The sequence below is a fragment of the Crinia signifera genome, chromosome 1 (assembly GCF_055691185.1).
Source record: "Crinia signifera chromosome 1, ASM5569118v1, whole genome shotgun sequence".
NCBI classification, from domain to species: domain Eukaryota; kingdom Metazoa; phylum Chordata; class Amphibia; order Anura; family Myobatrachidae; genus Crinia; species Crinia signifera.
In genome coordinates, this window is record NC_139217.1 from 28,961,615 (window position 1) to 28,976,885 (window position 15,271).

At 46.5% G+C, this 15,271-nt stretch overlaps 1 protein-coding gene across 3 annotated transcripts in view; it reads left to right on the forward strand.

Moving 5' to 3' along the window:
- PTPRA (protein tyrosine phosphatase receptor type A) overlaps positions 1-14,052 on the forward strand; it is a 95,807-nt gene extending 81,755 nt beyond the window's left edge. For 2 of the 3 annotated variants that reach the window (XM_083183109.1, XM_083183277.1), the window contains 8 exons: positions 414-563; positions 4,082-4,175; positions 4,297-4,373; positions 5,546-5,680; positions 6,228-6,353; positions 7,160-7,311; positions 7,486-7,621; positions 9,067-14,052. In XM_083183109.1, the coding sequence (XP_083039235.1) occupies positions 414-563; positions 4,082-4,175; positions 4,297-4,373; positions 5,546-5,680; positions 6,228-6,353; positions 7,160-7,311; positions 7,486-7,621; positions 9,067-9,141 (945 nt within the window). In that variant the 3' untranslated portion in view covers positions 9,142-14,052. The remainder of the gene's footprint in view (positions 1-413; positions 564-4,081; positions 4,176-4,296; positions 4,374-5,545; positions 5,681-6,227; positions 6,354-7,159; positions 7,312-7,485; positions 7,622-9,066) is intronic. The other variant, XM_083183191.1, reaches the window with a different exon arrangement.
- Positions 14,053-15,271: the final 1,219 nt, after the last annotated feature.

Genomic DNA, 15,271 nt, shown 5'->3' on the forward strand with positions numbered 1-15,271 from the left:
TGTAAGTGATGTGGGGCAGGTACAGGGAGGTGTAAATGATGTGGGGCAGGTACGGGGAGGTGTAAATGATGTGGGGCAGGTACGGGGAGGTGTAAGTGATGTGGGGCAGGTATGGGGAGGTGTAAATGATGTGGGGCAGGTATGGGGAGGTGTAAATGATGTGGGGCAGGTATGTAGAAGTGTAAGTGATGTGGGGCAGGTACCCGGAGGTATAAAGTATGTGGGACAGTTGAGTAACATTTTGTAAAGAACAATTGATGTCCATTAATAAATGTTGGCTATTGCAGCGTAGCGCAGTTGATTTAGCTCAGAACGCCATAAAGACTCTGTCATTCGCTATGAGCCTCTCTACCGATGCGCAGGAATGATCTGTGTTTTCTCTGATGTCACTGTCCTGATTGTGTGCGCTATAGATGCAGTACGTATTCATTTACCAAGCGCTGCTGGAGCACTATCTGTACGGGGACACGGAGCTGGAAGTCACCTCGCTAGAGACCCACCTCCAGAAGTTGTACAATAAGATCCTAGGGAACAGCAGCAATGGTCTCGAGGAAGAGTTCAAGGTCAGAGTTCTATTTGATTTATTATATTCTTGTGCATGTGTCATTGATTTTACACATCAGGGGTTTCATCTGCAATTCTAATGCTCCATCTCGTTCAGCCACCACCCCTATGGCCATGCTGAAACACCCTCTACACACCTTGTCTATGTAATCCCTTATTCTGCCTCATGGTACCACCTCTATCCTATGAGTACTGTGTCTCCCATCCCCCCCCCCCCCCCCATCTTCCTGTGGTACCCACTGCTGCTCCACCTCTCAGCCCTGCTCTCTACCTCCTCCTGCTGTTACTTCACCTCCATCAGTATCACGCTGTACTCCCTCCATGGCCGACTCCTGCACTTTCCCTTCCTAGCCCAGCACCATCACTACACCTGCTGTGTCCCAGCCTTCCAAATGAATCTCTCCTCCGCAGCCCTGGTAATCTCCTTCACAACCCTCCCACATACTTGCACCCCCTAGCCCAGGGGTAGCCAACTCCAGTAATCGAGAGCTACCAACAGTTCATGTTTTCCAGAGCACCTAGCTGCTGCACTCTTTACTCACTGGCAAATTTCGAAAGATCCACATGTAGAGATAATAACTTAGTTGTGATTCTGTGAGGAGACCTGGAAAACCTCCCAGTGCTGCCTCTGATTAAAAACCCTCCCATGACTAGGCTGCTGCTGCTGTCCTCCATGGACCTGAGAAGTATGTAATGAGCTCCACCAATCAGTTCAGCACAAACCTCTCAGCCTCTGACCTCGTGTAAAGTGTCATAGGACTTAGTCAACTCCCAGTAATGCACCGCACACTTGTGCAGTCAGTGTGCCTTGGCACCCCATGCTCAGCACCATTAATCCTTATCGCATTGGCAGATAGGTGAAGCTGTAGCACTACCCCACTCCCATGCACAAAACCTTTAGCTAAAAAAAAAAAAAGCTGCTTTAATCCGTCCCTGCCCTATGGAATGCCAGATCGATCTGTTACAAACTGGTCCCCACTCACGACTATTTTACTTCCAACTCCCTGCATCTCCTAGCCATTGCTGAAACCTGGATCTCCTCCTCTAACACTTCTCCTGCTGCTCTCTCTGCTGGGGGCCTCCCATTCTCACATACACCCTAACCTGTGGGATTGGGGTCATTTTACCCTCCAGCTACTCCTACCAACTCCTAGTCCCAGAAGCGTCGCTTAAATTCTCTTCAACTGTCTGTATGCTGCATCTTCTTGGATGTCCCAGCGCTTTCTTACATTTAACATGTGTAAGCCTGAGCTGATCCCCTTCCGTCCTCCTGCACTGCCTCACCTCCCACAATCTCATTGTCGATGGCACAGCTATTACCTCTAGCCTTAGGTGGCCAATCGGATTTGGCCACTAAAATGGCGGGAATTCAATCCTGAGATTGGAGTTTCCAATCCTGGGATTTCTGGATCAGACTGTGCATGCGCAGTCTGATGGTGGGCAGCGTCTGAGCGGGTGCTGAGATGCTGCCCGGCTTCTCCCGTCCCCGGCAGTGCGGCTCTGCACACAGCCCATCTTGTCCTGGGCGTGCTCCCGCCTCCATGAGCCCACCCGCCCGTCCGGCTCAATCACCTACCCACCCAGCTTCACAGCCCGCACCACATAGCTACTGGCCGCACCGCACATGGAAGCAAATATGCAGGACGGCCGGGGTGTTTTATTTTTATTTTTTATCAGGGAAGCAAATCCTGGGATCCCGTGAATCCCGGGATTGGGCTTTTTTCAAATGAATTTCCGGGATTGAAAAAAAATGCCCTGGGATTGGCATCCCTACTCTAGCCCCTAACTGCGCTGTCTGTGAGTAATACTCCCTCTTTCACACCACACATTCAGCACCTCTCACAAACCTCATCTCCACCTCAGAAATATTACCAGGATCAGAAGAGAACCCTCAGTGCTGCAGCCCGGCTCATCTTCAGCACCAAACCCACTACATCCGTCTCCCCCCTCTTCTACAAGCCCTTCACATGCTCCCCTTCCTTTACAGAAACCAAGCTCCATAAGGCCCCCCATACACTATGCGATTTGGCACTTGATGTGCCGCCGATTGGCTGCTCATTCTTTTGTTAAGGCTTTTTCTTTTCAAATCTCCTGCCGGGATGCGGTCAATTTGCCGGCGATCGGGATCCCGGCATTCAGAATCCCGACACTGGAATCCCGACCGCCGAAATCCCGACCGCCGAAATCCCGAAACTTTCTCCCTCCGTGGGTGTCCATGACACCCATAGAGGGAGAATAAAATAGCGTGCCGAGCGTAGCGAGCCCGCAAGGGGGGGCGATCCACGTCCCCCCCATGTCGGGATTCCGGCGGTCGGGATTCCAGTGTCGGGATTCCGACCGCCGGGATTACGTATCGGATCCCTCCTGCCCACGCTCGGAGGTCCGACCTGCAGATAGGTGAATTCCAGCAGTGCAGCATCACTGGCGCACACCTACGGACAAAATCGGGCTCGATTCATCACGGGTGCTAAAATGCATCTACGTTGTGCAGCTGATGGGTCCGATTCCGATTTATCTTATATTCTGCTGGTCCGAATCTGACTCGAAGCGCACGGAATTGTGCATCAAATCGGGTGTCGTACACTTGATTTTGCACGATTTCTTGGCAAATTCAGTCTACGACGTCCATTACACTCACTTACAAGCCATCACCCACTCCTCTACCACTTACATATCTGACCTCTTCTCCTGCACGTCATCTGCACTCCGCTAATGCATGCCACCTCTCCTGCATACTGATTTCTCACTCCTGCTTCCAAGACTTTTCTTGTGCTGCTGCTCCCTTTCTCTGGAACTCTCTGCCTCTCTCTTCCTATCTCTACAAAACTTCAAACAGGCTTTCAAGACCCACTTTTTCACCAAACCCAACCAACGCTCATTTTAACCCTCTGTTCTATGCTCACTGTCTACACCATCTGGGCCGTCTTCCCTCATGTGCTTTTCCTTCGAAGGCACCCGAACTTGTGGTTTTCTGCCTCCCTGATGCTGATTTCAGTGCCGCCTGCTGATGCAGCTCTGGTTATGTCCTATGCTTGTTCTCTATTGTATTCTACTAGAAGTCACAGTTTCCTGTTTTGCTTTACTCATTTATGTGCTCTGTGATTGGTGCTGTGGATCCCTTGTGGCGCCATATAAATAAAGGATAATAAAGACAAACGATCTAAATGAAACAGGAAGATGTACTAAGCCTTGGTGAGAGATAAAATAGCAGCCAAAAAGCCTCTGGCATGTTACACACGGTATTTGATAAATGACCGGAGCTGGTTGGTACTTCATAGATCTCACCAAGTGCATCTGCTGAAGTGGCGAGTGTTTTCCACTAGGTGTCACCACTGAGCTGTCTAATGTATGTGAGTTCAGCACAGTAGGAGCACGTGATGCCAGAGATTACACTTCCAATCAGCAACCGCCATCGTGCTCCCTCCAGGGCCTTATTGAGGGGAATTTTGGGAAGGTGTTCCCTATAGATTGTATCAGAGTCTGATTTACATGGAATCTGTTCATTGTTTTATTACAGAAATTAACGTCCATTAAAATTCAGAACGACAAGATGCGGACGGGGAATCTACCGCCAAACATGAAGAAAAACCGGGTCCTTCAGATTATCCCGTGTAAGTGTCTGTGGTCAGCGACTGTGTGTTTAAATGGCAGCGGCCATCTTTAAAGTTGGCAACCCCTTCTTGTACCATTTCTCCTTTTTGTTTATAGATTTTTCTTTTCTTTTTTGAACAGATGAATTCAACCGGGTCATAATCCCAGTGAAGAGAGGGGAAGAGAATACAGACTACGTAAATGCCTCCTTTATCGATGTAAGTATTCTATATAGTATTACATACCTCTTTGAGGATGCTTAGAAATGTTGGGTTTTTCATTGGTATAACCGTCTATTTAAAGGGACATTTAAAAAACGCAGCCCACTTGTTACACTATCTTGTTTCTCGCTCATCTATGTGTTGTCAGGCGCTGCGGAACCCTTGGGGCGCCATATAAATAAACAATAACTATATATAGATATATATATATATATATATACAAGCGGTCAGTTTAAACTCAAACGAAAATAACTGCAGAGTAGCGATGAGCCTTCGCGGGTCCCTCAGGAGGCAGGTGTCCGCAGCGCCCCCTGCAGCTCTCGCTGGGCTGGTAGTTCTGGTCAGCAGGGGTATGGCCCCCTGTGTCTCGCCTCTCTTATTTTGCTCCTGATTTATTCATCCAGCTCGATTTGGGACAATCTCTACTTCCACAGGGACCCACAATCTAATTCCCCTCTTGTTTGTTCAGAGGAGGACAGTTGTTGTGCGCGAGCGGGGAGTTTGGCATTTGAAAGTTGTTTGCGAAGCTGAATCAGAAATTTGATTGAGTCCTTACCCGCACGTAGACGCAATGATGTTTGCAGAACGACTTATTGGCTGTGGAATTGTCAAATATTCAGCTTGCATGTAAAATGATGTTGGAGTCCGATACAAACGAGGGGATCTGCAGATTTCCTGGCCCTATTGTTTTACAGCTGGCATCTTGGAGTCTGTATAAATCACTAAGAGCCATTGGGGCAGATGTATTAAGCCTTAACAAGAGATAAATGCAAGGGTGATAAGGATAAAACGAGATAAACGTCCAGCCAATCAGCTCCTTGCTGACTTTTTTCAAACACAGCCTGTAACATGGCAGTTGGGATGTGATTGGCTGGACGTTTATCTCTTTATCACCCTTGCATTTATCTTTTGTTAAGGCTTAATACATCTGCCCCATTGTTCCTTAGTTATTGTGTATAGATAACTCACACTGCAAGCAAAGGTCCCTTACAGGACTTCTACTAAGTATAACCCTGCTTTAGCACAGCTGTCCTTCTGCAATGTGTACTCGAGTTATCAGTCACCATAGAAAGAAGTCCGTTCAAAAAAAAAAACAGCTGTGTCCATGCCACTGTCCTAACACTAGAGTGCGCTCTAATAACATAATATATTACTGCTTTGTCTTACAGGGGTATAGACAAAAGGACTCTTATATTGCAAGTCAGGGTCCGTTACGTCACACCATAGAGGATTTCTGGAGGATGATCTGGGAGTGGAAATCCTGTTCTATCGTCATGTTAACCGAGCTGGAGGAGAGGGGGCAGGTATATACCACCATGCTGTAGGAATTGCCCCAAAGTACCCCAAGGAAAATGTCTCCATTGTGGTTTAGCATTGTACCGTAATTATGGTGCAATAAGAGTTTAATTGCATAATTACTTCACGAATGTTGTTTTCTGATGGGACAAATATTCATGCTGCTTCATAGCCCATAAAGTGTTTGTCTTATGCTGTGGCAGCCATTTTGCAAATGTGTGATCTCCGTACACTAGCCAATCGCTGAGGCACTTGGTTCCTAGCAATTAGTTTGCCTCAATGCAGTCTAAGCCTACAAAATGGCTACACAATTGTCAATCAACTTTATGTGATACCCCCACCCCCTCTAAAGTACCAACTCCGTTATATGGAAAAATGCGGCCGGTTGTAGTGGAATTGTCCATCTTTTGCAGTGTCAGACCTACATACACTACCTCCATTTACCTAGGTGGAAACATACAGGCGCTAATGGGATGGGATACACTACCTCCATCTTTGCCTCTTGTTATTGTTCCTTTACCTCTTTTATACAAATGTCTTCTGTAATCCCTTCAGGAGAAGTGCGCGCAGTATTGGCCGTCAGAAGGCAACATGTCCTTTGGTGACATTACCATAGAGCTGAAGAAAGAGGAGGAGAGTGACAGCTACACGGTGCGAGATCTTCTGGTCTCCAACAACAGGGTAAGAACATCCTGAGGTTTCCCCGCTTTTCCTCACAGTAGTGTACTGACTGTGTGAAATGGAAGATGAGAATCCTGTGTTTCCATTCTGGTACACCAGTCACCTGCATGTATGCCGCCATTTTGGTCCCTAGGAACCAGTGCTTCACTTGGCTGTAAAGAGCCTTTATTGTGATCCAAGTTCCCTCAGCTATATCTGCTCCTGCTATGGGTGTAGGGGACAAGGGAGAGCTTATAACACGATGCATGGCTTTCATTGCGTGCTCTATACAAGGATGACCATGGCCTTCATTGGCCGCTGCAAGGGATGACCATGGCCTTCATTGGCCGCTGCAAGGGATGACCATGGCCTTCATTGGCCGCTGCAAGGGATGACCATGGCCTTCATTGGCCGCTGCAAGGGATGACCATGGCCTTCATTGGCCGCTGCAAGGGATGACCATGGCCTTCATTGGCCGCTGCAAGGGATGATGGCTTTTTTCATACTGTGAGCAATAGACGCAGCTTTTTATGGGCTGCTGCGAACAATGGGTGTGCCTCTCAGTAGCTGCCGCAGGCAATGGGCGTGTCTTTCGGTGGTTCCAGCAAGCAATGGGCGTGACTTTCATGGGTGACGCAAGTAGCAACAGTCCTTTTCATTAGCTGCTGTGTTTGTTAGCGTCTTTCTGTTAAATAGTTATGACACCAGCGTCCAGTGAAACATTAACTTACTGTATTTCTGTTTTTTGGTAGTTTATATTTGTCTACGTCACCACTGTGTACACCTTGTGTTATTCCGCACTGTAATCAGCTCCTTCTTCCCAACAGGAGAACAAAGCCCGTCAGATCAGACAGTTCCACTTTCACGGGTGGCCGGAAGTCGGCATTCCCACCGATGGGAAGGGCATGATAAATATTATTGCCGCTGTGCAGAAACAGCAGCAACAATCCGGGAATCACCCAATTACCGTACACTGCAGGTGAGCAGCCATGTGACCTACAAGTAACAGCCAATCCCGACACACCGCAGGGAATCACAGGGTTACAGAGCACGTCACAGCAGCTGGTTGTGTCATCATTGATGTGTATGGGATGAAATGTGATCAGGGTTTTGTTTATTGGCTTTCCTTCTCATACTGTGCTTTCTGCCCCAGTGCCGGCGCCGGGAGGACGGGGACATTCTGCGCCCTGAGCACAGTGCTGGAGAGAGTGAAAGCGGAGGGGATTCTAGACGTCTTTCAAACCGTGAAAAGCTTAAGGTTACAAAGGCCACACATGGTCCAGACACTGGTAGGTGCCCCCCCCCATGTCTATCCGCAGGCGATAGTGCACGTCGTCAGCAGTGTGGGGAACCTTTTCCTGTGTGATCGGGCCTTAGGCTCATAACTTTGTTGACTCTTGCCCCTTGAGCTTCACGCTGGCGTGTTGGCAATTATTGGATCATTGGCCTCAGTGATGGCGACAGAACCCGTGGACACTTAGCCATCCTGCATGCATTGGTTGCATCCCCTACACACTGCCCCTCGCTATAGAGTGGTATTCAATGACGTCGCCGAGGGGGGGTTTGTAAGGCGAGGATGACTTTTACTTGCCAGAAATACTCCATCCTCGCTGTCAAACCCCCCTCACCGTATTCAATGTTTGGGCAGAATCCTCGCCGTGAGAGGCCGGTGAGGATCCCCTTAGACCAGGCATGTCCAAAGTCAGGCCCGGGGGCCAATTGCGGCCCGTGCTGTCATTTCAAGCAGCCTGCAGCCTCCAGCTGGAAGCGGGCAGAGCATCAGATGTGAGAAGTACAGCACAGGACACTATAGGACACTACTGTCTGCTGCAGTGAGGAGGTGCCGGCCGCCACAGTCAGATGTGTTTGGCGTCCTACCCCTGCTGCTGCAATCGTATATCACCATACTCCACAATCACAGTGACAGCAGTGTGTGGGGAGGGGGGCAGCAAGGGGGAAGCTTGCTCCCGTAACATGCAGAGCGGAGGAGGGCAGCAGCGGGAGCCCAAGCATCTCCTGTCCTTGCAGTGCCTGCTTTGCCTCTCCTTCCTCTGGCTCACACAAGGGGCTGGGAAACATACAGAGAAGGGTGGGGGCAGAGTGGGGGACATACAGTGAAGGAGGGTCAGGCTGGGGGACATACAGTGAATGGAGGCAGTGATGGCCATTCAGAGAAAGGGGAGCAGGGGCAGGCTGGGGGACATACAGTGAATAGGGGCAGAGTGGGGTACATAGTGAATGGGGATCATACAGTGAAGGAAGGTAAGGCTTGGGGACATACAATGAATGGAGGCACTGATGGACATTAAGAGAAGGGGGGCAGGCTGGGGGACAGAGTGAATGGGTGCAGAGTGGGGAACATACAGTGAACGGGGCAGGCTGGGGGAAATACAGTGACGGGGCAGTCTGGGGGACATAAAGTGAATGGGGGCAGAGTGGTGGACCATTCTGATGTGATTTAATGATTCAAAGAATGTCAGGCTGAATGGTCGGCCCCCACACATTTACACTTCACCAAATCTGGCCCTCATCTCAAAAAGTTTGGACACCCCTGGCTTAGACGGTGAGGTTGAAAAAATGCCATTTTTTTCCTGCATTATTTCATTTAAAATTCTAGTCTTGAGTCCTAAAGAAATTGATGGTGTTTATAGAAGATGCAATTGTAATTCTTGTCCTGCAAATACTGACACCCCCCCCCCCCCCTTCTTTCCCTGTTTTTTTTCCCCACACGCAGGAGCAGTACGAATTCTGCTACAGGGTGGTGCAGGAATATATTGACGCATTCTCGGACTACGCCAACTTCAAATAAGACCGAGGGGAGGATGCGACTGTGGCCTTTAATATTTTGTAATATTCTATTTGTTAATATATCTAGATCAGTGTATATATCTTAACTGTTTTAGAGGGTTGGTACAATGTGCTTTATATTAGCTGGACATTTTATATGTAGCAAAGTGTTTAGTGCCAATAGCCTTTTAGGTTTTGTTTTTATCATTATTATTTGAATACAATAGCTTGATGTTTGGATTAATAATAAATATATATATATATATATATATATATATATATATATATATATATATATATATATATATATATATATATATATATATATATATATATATATTCCACTCCTTCATTGCATTGACCTGTTGCCCATTTATATCCTGACTGGGAAAGCCTTTGGAGACTGTTCTAGAAAGATCTATGGGGTACACAGCAGCATAAATTGCATTTACTGCCGTTCCAAACACTTTGAAATTATTCTGTAAATAAATATATAAATAGAAAATATATCATAGATTTTTGTATTAAAAAAAATAAAAGAAAAATAAATAACATAAACCTTTTAGTATTGCAATTATTGCTGCCAAGGCCTTCGATTTGTGGCGGGCTCCTCTACAGCGGGTAAAGGATTAAACAAGCCTTCAACGCAATGTGGGTCTCCGGGGTTTGGTTGTTTTATAATCTGAATATGCTGCTCTGTATCACATAGTGCTAATTGCTACTGTACATTCCAAGGTCTCTATAATACCCAACTTTCCATCTCTGACTGGTCGGCTACTTCATCAGTGCTGCTCCCAAAAAAAAGGAAAATGGCTCCCCCGTGTATATGAAGCAGAGGCAGACATTTTGTGAGCTAGGCTAATGGTTATGAGATATCAGCCTCTCTATGGACTGGGAAACGGTGACATGATGCACAGTTCCTCATGCTTTAGTCGGATCACTGATTCTTACTGATTTCTTACCAACATTGGTTTGAGACCACAAAATGGCTGCCCTATGCTAAGTGCGGTCACACAAACATTGGTTCTAGGCATAAAATGGCTGCCTTTCCAGTGTGTAGTTCATGGGTACTCTGTGGTGTTGGGACTCTTTTTCAGTCAATTTGCTGGATAAGATGATTATGTTATTTTAATGGGCTGAACCATATTGGTCCTGACCTGTACATCCTAGGATCAGCCATTATCTTAACGCTAATTGTCAGCGGATTGTTTGACTTTCCGCCGGTCACCTGTAGAACGGTTAGCCAAAGGCATTCCCAATATCCTAAGCAATGGATAGATCTATGGACTGTAATAAAGGCTACTATTGGCCGGTTTTGTTTACTGGTTTGGTTTGCGGGCACCGAAACCCTTATGCTACCCACCACAGTCGAAATGTCAAAACTTTTTTTTACATGATTTTTTTTTTTTTTGGGGCTCTTGTTTCATATGTTTATTTTTCATTTACTAAATTGTCTTATACTTAAAGTATCGGTGATGACAATAAAAAAAAAAAGAAAAGGAAAAAAGAATGTAGTGCCAGTGTACAGACTTGTGGCCGCGGGACCTAATGGGTGTATGCCAGTGGGTTATCTAAGGAGGTCGTTGCTCCTCCACTCCTGGGCTCATGGCAGTTGTCTGATTGCAGCTTGTGCTAACAGGAAGGGCATTGGGGGGGTCCCATTCAGTATTATTACATAATCGGTGGCACACAGCATTGTGGCTGTCACCAGTTATCTGTGCGGGGACCAGGGTTGATAAGTACCCCATCGGAGCTCTCTTTTTCCACCTTGTCAGAAAGAGGTTTATGACTGCATACGTTGGCGTCCTCCTTGTAGGCTCCATGAATGTATTATTGGCATGTAACCAAAATTAATCTGCATCCAAAGAGAGTGCGCTGCAACTGATCATGGAACTGGGAATGCAGATAATGCAAAAGGAGGATGCTGGATACACAGTCATGTCTATATACCAAAGGTCAATAACGAAGAGTGACCACCTGTCCAGACACACAACTTGCCCATAACAAAGAGTGACCACCTGTCCAGATCCATTACGACCATAACGTGGAGGGACCACCTGTCCAGATCCATTACGACCATAACGTGGATGGACCACCTGTCCAGACACAATACGCCCATAATGAGGAGTGTCCTCCTGTTCTGACACGTAACTTGCCCATAACGAAAATTGACTACCTGTCCAGACACACGTTACTGGCCCATGACTAGCAGCGACCACCGGTCCAGACATGTAACTTGCCCATAACAAAGTGTGACCACCTCTCCAGACCCATTACGCCCATAATGAGGAGTGTCCTGTCCAGACACATGTAACTGGCCCATAAGGAGGGTCCAGAAACACGTAACTTGCCTATAATGATGAGTAACCACCTGTCCAGACTCTCGTGACTGGCCCTTAATGATGGAGTAACGACCTGTCAAGACGGGTAACGCCCATAACAAGGAAAAATCACCTGTTCAGAGAACGATACGGGATTGGCCTTGCTGGCCCGGTCTTTGTGGTGCTGAGATTGCTCGTTACTACTCTACAAAGGAGGTGAATACAAACCCTAATAACCGCACCACCTGAGTAGGCCGCCACCTGTGGTAATCCCTGATAACATTGCATTCTAGGGACAAAAATTTTGGTGTAAAATGTATGAATAAAATAGCGCTACCTGATAATAATTTGTGCCGGAGCTGGAAGAGGAAGTATAATTACAATTCTAGCACTTGCCAACACTGCACGTGGCGGCTAGCTTGTGGGTGTGTGTTACTATGTATAGTCAGTATTGATCTTGGCTGGTTAATAGACCCTCCTATTATTGTGGGGTGATGAATTCTTTGGGGGGGCATAGTAGACCTTATTTACAAATTGTAAAAAGACCAGCGCAGATTCACTTGTGGCATCCGTTGCCTAATTTTGTGAAAATGTGCCATTTTTACATTGAGTTTTGGGACAAGATGGCGGCATGGAGGAGAAATGTGCAAAAATGTTTGCTGTCCTTTCTTGCAACGTAACAATTGGGGATCACCGGACAAAGAAAATATTGGCAGAAGATTCAGGATCACCTCGGCTTGTACTGTATATCCAGCGGTTGAGCAGCTGTGCTGACCCCCTTCAGAATTGTTATACAGGCCAACGTGGTTATGCCCCCCTCCCCCCCCCCCCCCCCCCACACCTTTTAAGAAGTTGCTGTCACTCAGGTCTTGATGTGTAAATCCCGAGGTCCTCTTTTGGTCAATATCTCCTCACATTTGTCCGATCAATGCTCTGCTTTGTTTGCTTCTCTTTTCACCTCAGACCACGAGTTGACAGCGGGATTTCCGTGTCACACGGGCGCCTATATTGACGAAGGCCTCAAAGGTTATCCCTGCAGCTATAATTCTCCTTCTGTATTACATGCGCTTAGTGATGCTCTGGGTTATTAGACAAATGCAGCCCAGGAAATCCGTGCAGAGGAAAAAATGTCTGCTTTCATTCATCGTTGATCGTCGCCTTTCTTTGACCCCTTTTATTAGTTTGTAATACCATCTTCTGATATTGTTCAGGTTAAATCCTCATGCGTTATTGTCGAACGTCATGTAGTGCGGTCTTTTAACATATTACAGTCATGGCAGCCATTTTGTGAGCTTGGCGGGATTCAGGAGAAACGAGCCAATTGGTTTACTAGGAGTCAGAAGAGGGAGATGTATGAAGCCATTTGGAGATAAAGTAACAATCGGCTCCTGTCCTTTTTCAAATGGCAGTTAGAAGCTGGTTGACTGATACAGTACTTGATCTCGCCAACATCTTGATACATCCCCCCCCCCCCCCCACGCTGAAGTTTATCTCCAGAGACTCTGCCATCATTAGTGACAGGTGCATAATTATGTAATGCCTTAATCTTTTTTGTCATTTGAAGCCAAAACTTTGCCTACTGTACTGTATATACTTTGGATAAGTTTTTACAAGTTACCATATGAACTTTGAGGGGGATTGTTCTATTGTTGTCCTGGTAAAACATTAGCATGTTGTCGTTTCACATGTACATAGCTCTTCATTGCTTTGTGTCTACAAATTGGACTTCACGTTCCCGTGCTTACTGTCTTTATTCAAATATTTCTAAATTCCAGCATAAATTTCCGTTGTAAATTTTTGTGCCTATGCTTCGATGATATATTTTGGGAATATTGCTGTTGTGCCCAGTTTAATGGTGTCATATAAAAAAAAAATGATTTACGTAACCAAATTGTACAATTTTCTTTTATTTCATCATTGTTTTAGTTGTTTTGTTTCTTTTTTTTATTTCATTTTTTGTTAATGGTGTCCTTTTTAGCTATAAAATGATTGTAAGGGTTTAACTGAAGGCTTCCTTACCTTATGAATTTATGCACTTACCGAACATCAAGTCCAGATACGACATTCGAACTGGTGCTCTGATTGACATTTCCGACCAATCCTCTGTGTTTTCCAGTCAACATACCGGTGCTCATTACTTTCCGCAAAATAGTGCTTATTTGGTGGACTTCTAGGGTTTCTGTCACAGGGTTAATGAATTAATTCATTGATGGCATCACCCAAGCATGAGGTACCAACGTGATGTCACAAATCCCGACATAATGGCCATCTCCCACTGTTCATGGTGGACTGGTCCTCTCATAGCTAATAAGCATTTTTTTAAAAAACGTTTTAAAATGGACCAATACCGTTTTCCAATCCTTACCCCACTTGCAGCTTAATTTTTGGCGTAGTGAATTTGGGACTCCATCATGTACCATGTGCCCCCGCAGCTTGGCTTTGCACTGTGGATTTTAATTTAGTGATTTCTGAAATGTACATCACCCACTCATTAATCCTAACATCGGTCAATGCTATTAATGTTGTAAATAGGCTTGGCCAGTTCCTTGTTTTTGGGAATCTGGTCCAGCTGTAGGTTTTACTCTGAAATAAATGTGCTCATTCCAAAAGAAGGAAGGACGTCTCTGGTCTTTTTTTTTAGTAACTGTCTGGTTTTATTCTCTTCTACTCTATATCAGGCATGTCCAACTTGCTGCCCTCCAGCTGTTGTGAAACTACACTTCCCAGCATGCCTTGCCACAGTTTTAGCATTACATTTTAGCAAAACTGTGGCAAGGCATGATGGGATTTGTAGTTTCACAACAGCCGGAGGGACGCAGGTTGGACATGGTTGCTCTAAATAGATTAAAAGCTGTGTTTCTCCATAGCAGAAATATAAGCTGGTGTTTATTGGGGGGGGGGGGGTTCTTATCGGTTTTTGGGTCAAGCGACCCGGTTCCCTTCACACTGATGGAGGATGCAGTGCTTGGAGCAGCATTCTCCTACCCCCGCATGACGTTGCGTCAGCGAACCGGCAATATTGCTGGGTTGCTGAAGGGACCAGAGAGAGCTTCAGGTCGGAACCGTCCGGGGGCGACCCTGCATTTTGCAACCTGAAAGCGGTATTAGTGTAGACAAGGTACCACTCCATCAGGATCTAACTCCATATACACTAATATGCAAGCAAGAACAGAAAGAAAACCAATATACATAACATTCAACAGTTCCTATATGATTGAAGCTGGTTTGACTTTAAGACAATCAGTTCATCCAGCTATATAGCAATAGGCCATTTAACCCCTTGAGTGGTGGGTTTTTCTGGGGCAGTACGTACCTACCAGGGTAAGTTTTTCCTGCCCCAGAAATACCCACCACAGACCGGGTAGACCACTCCCCATCCCTTCAGTCGCTCTGGCCATTATACGCTGCTGCCCCCGCCGCCATTCACAGCAGTGACCAACCGGCAGGCTTGGGGGGACTCGGGCGCCCAAACTCTCAGGCAGCCCCGAACTTTTCCGAACGTACGATCGCCGGAGTGGTCGGCTCTGTCTTTGGTGGGTATTTCTGGGACAGGAAAAACCAGCCCTGGTATGTATGTCCTGCCCCCGAAAAACCCACCACTCATGGGGTTAAAGGGCTGCTCGCACACATCATGGGTGTGCAGCGATGTTATCTGTGCATAGGCAGGAGCGTAACTCCCTATGTACCGATAATTTGCAGTGGAGCATGAAGAGGAGCCTTCCCCCTATACAGATATAACACATAGCTGGGGCAGAAAACAGAAAGGGAGCATGTCCCATCTTACTGTAACTGCTAGAGAAGCAGGAGAAAAAATGGAGAGCCCGCCATTTA